Source organism: Propithecus coquereli, unplaced genomic scaffold (genome assembly GCF_000956105.1).
Source record: "Propithecus coquereli isolate 6110/MARCELLA unplaced genomic scaffold, Pcoq_1.0 Scaffold186, whole genome shotgun sequence".
Taxonomy (NCBI): Eukaryota; Metazoa; Chordata; class Mammalia; order Primates; family Indriidae; genus Propithecus; species Propithecus coquereli.
The window spans coordinates 3,472,645-3,482,347 of NW_012143412.1; the positions used below are offsets into that span (position 1 = coordinate 3,472,645).

The 9,703-nt window shown below is 46.8% G+C and overlaps 1 protein-coding gene across 1 annotated transcript in view; it reads right to left on the minus strand.

Annotated features, from left to right (window-relative positions):
- SVOPL (SVOP-like) overlaps window positions 1–9,030 on the minus strand; it is an 88,113-nt gene extending 79,083 nt beyond the window's left edge. The window contains exons 1-4 of the mRNA XM_012642768.1: window positions 8,949–9,030; window positions 8,681–8,772; window positions 5,334–5,432; window positions 1,267–1,338 (exon numbers count right to left, since the gene is read on the minus strand). Coding sequence (XP_012498222.1) covers window positions 1,267–1,338; window positions 5,334–5,432; window positions 8,681–8,772; window positions 8,949–9,030 — 345 coding nt within the window. The remainder of the gene's footprint in view (window positions 1–1,266; window positions 1,339–5,333; window positions 5,433–8,680; window positions 8,773–8,948) is intronic.
- Between the last annotated feature and the right edge of the window lie 673 nt (window positions 9,031–9,703).

Genomic DNA, 9,703 nt, shown 5'->3' on the forward strand with positions numbered 1-9,703 from the left:
CAAGGGCAGCATATGTAACCTAAACATCTGTACCCCCATAATATGCTGAAATAAAAAAATCATCCAAATGATACCGTTTTAAACTCTACCTTCCTCAAGGTAGATGAAGATGAAGATGGGGGTCTTCACCAGATGAAGACCTATTCACTTTAGTCAAGAGACATCAAATTACCTGGGCAACAATCTGGACTCATGAACTTGTCAATCAGGCCCATGGGCTCTCTAAAACTCTCCAAAAGAGAGAAAAATAAGGCCTCCAGAGTCATGAGCTTGCAGCTCCAGCAGCTGACAAGCTGGATCAAACCATTTAAGAGGGAAACAACCTCAAATGACCAAAGAGGAGTTTGCTTCTATTGCAAAACACAAGATCACCTTTAAAAAGACTGCAAAAAACAAATGGCTACAAGAGAGGAAAACCACCTAAGAGAAATACGGCTGCCCCAAAGAACGAAATCAGCCTTTTCCATTTCTCCTAACATTTCTCCTAGGTGGATGTATTGATAAATGGGAGAACAGACTCATGCCCTCGTTGATAGCAGAGCCACCCTTTCTGCTCTCAACCCCATCACGTTAAACTACCTCCAAGTAACAAAACCATTCAAATGGTGGGGTATGCAACCAGTCCATCAGTGTTCAGAAGTCCCAACCTTCAAAATTTCAAGTAGAGCCACTTTGCAGTGCTTATTCCCTTTTGCTTGTTCCTTCAAGTCCTAAACACCTTCTTGGTAGAGACATCTAGAGCTCCGTAACACATTCATCTCCTTTTCTCAAACTCCATATCCGGACTGCAGGGAACCAGGTGTGGGGACAGGTACCTTGGGAAGAGATGAGAGATCAAGACACAAGCCTGGGCCGGGCACAGTGGCTCACACCTGCAATCCTAGCATTCTGGGAGGCCAAGGTGGGAGGATTGCTTGAGGTCAGGGGTTTGACACCAGCCTGAGCAAGAGTGAGAACTTGTCTCTACTAAAAATACAAAATTAGCCAGGTGTCATGGCACACACCCTATTGTGGCTAAGGCAAGAGGATCACTTGAGCCCAGGAGTTTGAAGTTGCAGTGACCTATGATGATGCCACTACACTCTACCCAGGGTGACAAAGCAAGACTCTGTCTCAAAAAAAACAAAAAAAGAAGACACAAGCCTGTCAGGAAAGGAAATCACTGCGTTTTCTATTATCGGTATTGACAGGGAAATGCCCACTAATGAGAAACAGTGGTAAGAACGCCACAGAAAATTCCAAGTCATACTGCAGAGCCCGACCTACCTTCCAGCGGCCGTATCTGTCAGCCAGGAGGCCAAAGAGGATGCTGGAAACCATGTAGCCAAAAAACACCATCTGCAGGTGGGAGCGAAACAAAATGGTTCTCTTAGAGTTTTCAGAAGACGTTAATTTGCCGCATTAACCATTCATCCATCCTCACTAAAAGTAGCTTGAAAATACATGAGGGGTAAAAGCTGAAGAACTTTGTAAAGGGTTTCACGAAGCCCTGGCCCCTGGCAGGTGTTTATGCTTCTTGTTCGATGATCCCACGCCTTGAAGACCCTGCCACCAGGTGAAAACAAGGGTCCACGGACCAGGTAGCCTCCTTCCTCTGAACCCAGGGGAAGGCTTCGACTCCACTGGGGTGTGTAATTGTGAATTGCCATTGTAATTTTTTAAAATATCTATTCATTCCTGCTCTGCCTTATTCCCTACACAAGTGAAGGCTTCCAGAAGCAGTCTTCATGTGGTTACAAGTAAACAAACTTCGAACACCAAAACCAATCATTCACTTAAAAAGCTCTTCAAAACAAATATCAATGCTAAAATAAATGTACTTATTTTCCTTACTTGTTTGCACAATGGCTTGCCCCCCCTTGATGTAGTTCAAGGACCTGGGATTTGATACCAGCATTTTAATTGAGCCTGAGATGTAAGCTCATGTCTCTGCCTTCAGGCTACTTATTTTTCTGCCTTCAAGCAGCTCTAGGCGTCACTGGCTTTCCTCTTCGGGAAGAGCCCTGACTGATCGCCTCCAGGGTAATCAAAGGAAAGCTGTTAACTTGCATTTCTAGGTTAAAACGAAAAAGCAGAAAAGCTGTTTCTCTTTGCCTGCTTGCTTTGCTTTCTCTTTTTCTTTCTTCTTTACTCTTCATAAGCAAGACTCGAATGCATTTCTTTCATGAGGAACTACAAAAAAACATCGTATATTCTTGAACAGAAGCTATCGTTTTGCCCTGTATACTGCACTCTTTCCAGAACAGAAGCCTTGACTCAAAGCCTAGGTTAGCTCATGAAATGTCGTCACTGGGTTAACAAGAATTCCGTGGCGGGTTCCGGACAGAAATACGGTTATAATTAAGCATTAATCAGGCTGCACTTTGGCTCAGTTCCTGCAGCTGCTTACTAACCAAAAGCCATGGAACACTACATACTGGCCCCACTTTTCTCGTAGACAGGATCCCTGATGTTAGAATCATAAGGCTTTTGTTGATAAATTAAGATGTTTTTTAGATCCTGAATTCCAGCTGGACAGCTGATGCCAACCAGTCTGAAGACCGGCACAGAGGAACTGAACAGCGACTCCGGCCTGCACTCTTCCTCCGATCAACCATCTCCACACCTCGGCCCACTGCTCAGCCAAACCCCTTAAAGTCCCAAGCCCCAAACTCCTCAGCGAGGGGGATTTGAGGTTACCTCCCGTTTCCTTGTTTGGCTGCCTTATGATTAAACCTCTTTCTCTGCTGCCACGCTGCGTTTCCGTGTACTGACTTGTTGCGCAGTGGGCAACGAACCTGGTACGGTCACACCCAAAGCTTTTAACTCTGATTCTGTAACCCTGTTTGGCAGAGTGCAGAGACAAAACTCCATCTCTGTCCTCCCCTTTCTCCGTCTCTCTCCCCCTCTCTTCCACCCCATCCCCCTGCCATCCCCCCTTCCTTCCTCCCTTTGGCAGGTCTGCTCTTCTCTGCCGGTGCCTATCCTTAGTGTGAAAATGACTCCTCTTTCTGATTTAAGCACCACATGAAGTTTTATTTCTTTAGCATTAACTCTGTTATATGCAAAACACAATGACATAATATACCCACATCCTTTAGATTTTCAGTTAACAACTGCTCAAGCCAGGTTATCATGGGGAAGGTGGAGCTGGGGTTAGGGGCCGTGAAACCTGGAAAACCGGAAATGTTGATCATCAGCCCGGGCCCCTCCTGGTAGCAAGATTGTTGCCAGTGAGCCCAGGGGACAGATGCCAAAGTCAGATGGGTCTCACGGCCAGGACCAGGAATGACAGTCTAAAGAACTGGAGAATGTGAGGAGCACAGAGCAGAAAGCAGTCACACTGTGGGCGAGTTTAGTTACTTAGAGAAAAGCCTTCTGAGCTTTGATCCACCTAACAAGGGAACACGAGCAACTGCTATTAAGGAGCCTCTTTAGGCACCATTAGGACACATAAATGCAACCACTGAAAGGTGAGCTGTAAACATATATAAACACTGTATCATATAATTTTGTAGAAGTGGCAGATGCAAATGCCACCCCTGGATCTCCGACATTCTCAGGAAATAAGACGTCCATACCTACAACCAACTGGGGTGCAGAGCAGTTACAATTAAAGTTAAAACCATGACCCTAAAGATACAGGGATTGGCAACTAATGCTTTTGTGAAAGTTGTCAGAATCAAAATGGAGTCACTTATGCCAAAACCCCAATAAAATGGAATGGAGAGGCCACAAAGGTGGGGCTCTCATGCACACGTGCCCATGACAAAAACCATTATAAGGACACTTGGAAAACCACAGCCTTGCACAAGAAAACCTCTGTGGTGCTGGGTGCCATGGCACATGCCTGTAGTCCCAGCTACTCAGGAGGCTGAGGCAGGAGGATCACTTGAGCCCAAAAGTTTGAGGCTGTAATGAGCTGTGATTGTGCCACTGCATTGCAGCCTGGGCGACAGAGTGAGACCCTGTCTCTAAAAAGAAAAAAAAAGTAAAAATACAAACTTTCTCTGTTCTAAAAGTATAGAATAAAAATAATTCATGCAAAAAAGCAAGCAAGTAAAAGGGTATATAAGCGTAGTAATCATCCTACTGCAATCCTCCTGTGCTATGCATATAAAATTTTGTATGTATTTTCTCCTATTAATCTGCCTTTTGCCAGTTGATTTTTCAGTGAACCTACAGAGGGTGAAGGGAATGTTTTCCCTTGGCCCCTACAAAGTCCTGTCTTCATTAAAACCAGCTTAAATACCCACAGAAATCAACCTTCTCTCCTAGCCTTGTGGTTCTTTGACCTCCTTGGCAGATGCTATCCCCTAAATACTTCAGAACACACAGCCTCACCTCTGCACACTCTAACCCTAGTCACCACACCTCCCCCGCGCTGGCCCGCCACCCCCTAGCCCGGCCCTCGGGGTTCTTAGAAAACCGGCCACATCCCTCCTGAGAGCCCGCCAATGGCTGGCTCCCAGCCGCCAGCATTTTTCTGTATCAAGAGCCTCTTAAGAGTGAAAAAAAAAAATCCCCCAGAGCTCTACGATAGAAGGTGTGCTTTCATATCCACCCGATGAGAAACATAAATGACTGTGAAGTCAATAACGCTTTTACATAAAATTGATTTTTGTTACACAAAATGGTAGTTGGAAAAAACTAATATGGATCTGTGTCAGATATTTTTTGCTTGGAGGCTTATGCACTTTGGCCCAATGTTGGGGGGCGGTGGCTCCGGAATGGAGTCTGCGACAGCTCTGGGTGCTTCTGGCTCCTGCCTACCTCGTGACCTCAGCTCTCCTCGCTTCCTCTTTCTCACCTATTGACGCAGCAGGCACTGCTTGTGGGCTTCCCAGCAGGCACACGTGCACACAATCTACTGGCAATTCATTGGTACTTAATACTTTTTGATAGAACAGTGGATAATATCCTTAATTCCACTTTGTAGCAAAACTCGTCATGCGATTCATAAGGCTTTCCATAATAGTCTTTGAGAAAAGTTGAATGAGTAAAATTCAGTGAGCGTGATCTAGTGATTGGTTAAGTCACTATTGTCTAAGTAGCTTCTCAGTGATCTGACCTCTGACCTAACCCACGACTAACCTAAGACTTGAGGGTCACTTGTTCTAATTCGCATTTCTCCCCTCTGGACTCTTGCCCAGGGCTGGGAAGCAAGCAGTTCGAGGAAAAGAGAAAGGTGAAAAAGACATCGCGTGCTGGTTTCGGCCCAGGAACCCGTGAGTTTAGGAAGCCAACAAGCCAACAAGCAGTGAGGTATCCTTCGGCTCTCAGTCCTGTGGGATGGGGGAGGGGAGCCCAGGCCCCCACTTGGCTCATTCACAGCAGATGAAGCAGATACTCACCGTGGTCACTAACGCCACCTGCCAATTCTCCAGTTGCCATTCACAGCGGATGACAGGAGACACGACAGCTAGTAACATGATCTCCATGGCCTCGACAACCTTAAAGAAGCAGCAGGACACAAGGCCATGGCTAAGTGCCAGCTTGTCGTCACTGTTTGCCTGTCCATCATCCCAGTTCTGACCCCCGTCCCCGCCTCATTCGGGGAGCCCCCACACTGTACCCACATGGCACTGCTAGTTAGATAAAAAACTATGGCAGAACTTTGGCTCTCACAAATGCAACATTTATGGCTTGAACTTGAAAGGGTCCCCAGAGATTGATGACATGTATTCGCTTGTGATTTGCTGACCCGTGCATTGCAGGGTGGCACGGTGAGGGTGCCACGGGGGGGCCAGTCACGTAGCTAGTGGGTGCACCTAGCTAACCACCAGCCTCTGTCACCAGCTTTGTTGTTTTGTACTCCTCGTCGTGAAGATTGCAGGGCAAACTCCTTGCAGATGGATTTTTGAAATGGTCCCTGCTCTCAAGAAGCTGGGATGGGGATGGGAAAGACGCATGAAAGCTGGGTAACAATGAAGCCACGAGCACAAAATAATGAGCTCACCGGCAGGAAACGTCTCAGGTAGTTTGTTACAGCAGCACAAATGGACTGTGACATTCACCATAGGCCATTTTGAGGAAAGAAGAGTGACGGCTCAACTTGGGGCTTTGCGTGAAGCCCCTTTTATAAGAGCCTTAACCCCGTTCATGAGGGAGGACCTTGTGACCTAATCACCTCTTAAAAGCCCCACCTCTTAATACTAGCATAGGGGCAGCACCTGAGTTTTGGAGGGGACGTTAGCAAACTTAGTGCAGGGTGTGCTACTAAATATTTCTTTTGACACAAAGTTCAAGCATTATCCTCTGTCCCCACCTTGTGATCCTTTACAGGGTAAGTTTCTCTCCCAAGGAAATAGATGCTAGCACATAATTGAAAGAATAAATTGAAATAGATGAGAGAAATTAGGTGCAGAATCATGAAGGATGAGTGAAAAATGATCAAGGGTTTGGTGCCTGCAGGAAGGGACAAACATCATCATTGCAGGAGGAAATGATGAACTTGGTTGGGACATGCTGTATTGATAACATTGATAGGATATGGATTATTATAGTAACGTTTGTACTTGGAGGTCTGGGATAAAAAATGTGGAACGGTGTTAGCTAACGTGTAGGAATTCGAAGTATGTCTATCCCCTTGGGGAGCATTATAGTCGTGTTCAGAGTTCAGATGGCTGGTGTGTTTTGGCTCAGAAAGTATCAAGAAGAAGAGATAGCACAATTATCTCAGAAAAATGATGTATTAAACTTATCTCCCTCAGTAATATAGAGCAACTGAGTCGATATTAATCAGGATGCCGCTCCTCTAAAGGGTTCTAGAAGGAAATAAACCAATAAGGAATCGGACTCTGCCCCGCTCTGATGCATGCCTTAGGGGCGAGGGGCCAGCCGGAAGCCAGGGTGGGGTGCACAGAGGAGCTTCCCTGTGTAAGATCTTAGACCTCATGGAAGTCCTCAGAGACACCAGAACTTAGGAGTCCTGTTCGGGGGTGGACACTGCTCGGCTGCTGCGGAAGCTGTCGTGTTCGTCCCAGTCACACGAGGCCCTGAAACCCAACCTCTGTTCCCGCTGCCTCTGGACCAGCCGTCAACGTGCCTATTCCAATGAGGCTCCTGTTCGCAGAGTATCACATGCTGGGACCAGATGACACTACAGTAACCATTGTGCCCAAATAAGCAATTCTACTTTCCTCTGCACATGTGACACAGGGAAGGGGGCGGGTAAGGAGCTCCTCCCAGCAGAGGGGCTGGGGAGAAGCCAAACAGACTAAGAAGCACAAGGACGACCAGAGGCCATTTCACTTCCTTGCAGGCATCTGGTTGAAGGTGGAGGAGAGTTGATAGTGAAACCCCACCCAGTCACACTTACTCATCCTGAAATACAGAATCTTAAATTTGAAGCCTATGGGAGACCTCGCTTTATAGGTGAGGAAATGTTCTGAATTGTATTCTTGGTTATTATCAAAGTAGGACCAGGGGCCGGGCACAGTGGCTTGTGCCTGTAATCCCAGCACCTGGGGAGGCCGAGGCAGGAGGATCACTTTAGCCCAGGAGTTTGAGACCAGCGTGGGCAACATAGCAAGACCCTGTCTCTACAAAAAACAGAAAATAATTTCTTTTAAAGTAGGGCTAGGACACATCTTGCCTGTCTCTTTTTATACTAGACTGTCTTCTGAGAATGCAATGATTTAAAAAAATGCATCAGAACTTACGTGCTACCTCCAGCTCACGGGGCTTTTTCTTATACCGTTTAGCTGAGGGGTGAGGGTCAGAGCCTTCTCGTGTTTTCTCACTCATCTCCCCCTGAGCTATCTTTACCCTCCCACCCAAACCATTGTTGTACTGACCACCTGTCTTCAATTACCCACTGTTTCATTATCATTATGCATCTCAGTATGGGGTGCTCAACATTTTCTCACCGCACCTTCAAAAGGAGAAAGCACGGGTGGTTTCGTGGGTCCTCACACACCACCCCTGCTGTGAAAGCCCCGAGTTGAGCCGCCACTCTTCTTCCCTCGAAATGGCCTATGGTGAATGTCACAGTCCATTTGTGCTGCTGTAACAAACTACCTGAGATTGGGTAATCTTTAAAGAACAGAAATTCACTTTCTCACAGTTTTGGAGTCTGGCACGTCCCGTGTCCTGCGAGGGCTGCATTCTCCAGGGGAGGAGGAACTCCGTGTACACACTTGCAGAAGGCAGGCAAGCTGAGTGCCTTTGCATGAAGCCCCTTTTATAAGGGCCTTAACCCCGTTCATGTGGGAGGACCTCGTGACCTAATCACCTCTTAAAAGCCCCACCTCTTAATACTAGCATAGGGGCAGCACCTGAGTTTTGGAGGAGACGCATTCAAACCTTCATCGGTGCCTCTTAAAAGATCTGGAAATCTAATTACAGTAGGTGTCTCAGGTGATTCTTATGTGCAAAATGTTTGAGAGCCATGTGTCCAGTTTTACATAGAATAATACCATAGTTTTCTCCCTTTGTCCTAATACCTCAATTTAAATCATATTTTACGAATGAGTATCTAATTCCCAAAACATAAAGACACAAATATTCATTTGCTCATGACCAAACACCTGCCAAAAGTGGACGGCGGTGACCTTGGCTCACCTCCTCCCGCGGTTGCTGCTCCTTCCACATCCCTCCCACCCGCCGCGGACAGTCCTGAGCTGGGGTCATCGGAGGCTCTACGTGCCAGCACTGAGGTTAGCGTTGGACACCCACATGTTCTCCAGGGAGCACTCACCCCAGTGCTGCCCATGATGAGAAACAGGGCAATGTGGAAACGTCCGAATCCGATGGTCTCCACCGCGTCTTCCACGGTGAACGTCTTTGACTCTAACACAGAAAGGGAAAGTGGAAGGAACAGCTTCTGGTTGGGAAGGGGATGCGTGGGGACTACTCACCTTGGGAAAATGCTGGAGAACCAATTCGTTATTATAAAGACAAGTTGATACGGGGGTGGGGAAATTAAACAGCAGCTTAAGAGCTGGAGACTTCTGTGATAATCTCACCTGTCGGCTGGGGCTCTGGGCTCCCCAGGCTCAACTTCCGAAGGCTAATGATGGTGACGGGCTCAGTCTGTTTGGTCGCCATCTCCTAAGTGGTTCAATTTCCCCACACAGCTTCCCTGATAGAAACGAGGGAGGGAAGAAGGAAAGAAATGTGACGGTTATTGAGTGCATGTTCTGTGCCAGGTGCACGACACACGAAATTTCATTAAGCCCTCACAAAGATCTAACGCAGTGAAGTATTTTTATCCTCATTCGTCCATGGCTTCCGGAACCAGGCAGCTCAGTGTTGAAATTCTTCCCCTGCTACTTATTATGTGTGTGGCTTTGAGGAATTTGCCCTTCGTACACCTCAGTTTCCTCATCTCTACAGTGGGGATAACGTAACGAGTGCACCTAACATTCAAGATGTCACGAGGATTAAATGAGTGGGTTCGTAGACATACCGGGCACGGCCTGACGTGCTTGGTAAATAGGGATTTCATCATTACTGTTTATTACGGATGTATTTGAGGACGATCATTGTGCTGGGCACTCTGCGTGCATGGATTATCTCCTCTAATCTTCACAGAAAACCTGTGCGGTACTGTAATTTATCACCATTTGGCATGTTGAGGAACCTGAGAAATGGAGAGTTAAGTGGCTAAGTTAGACAACTGGGATAAATCGGGCTCAATTAAGAAGCCAATCAGACAATCAGGTGGCTGGTAACCAACCATGAGTGGGGCCAGATGCAGGTCTTAACAATTTGAACAATC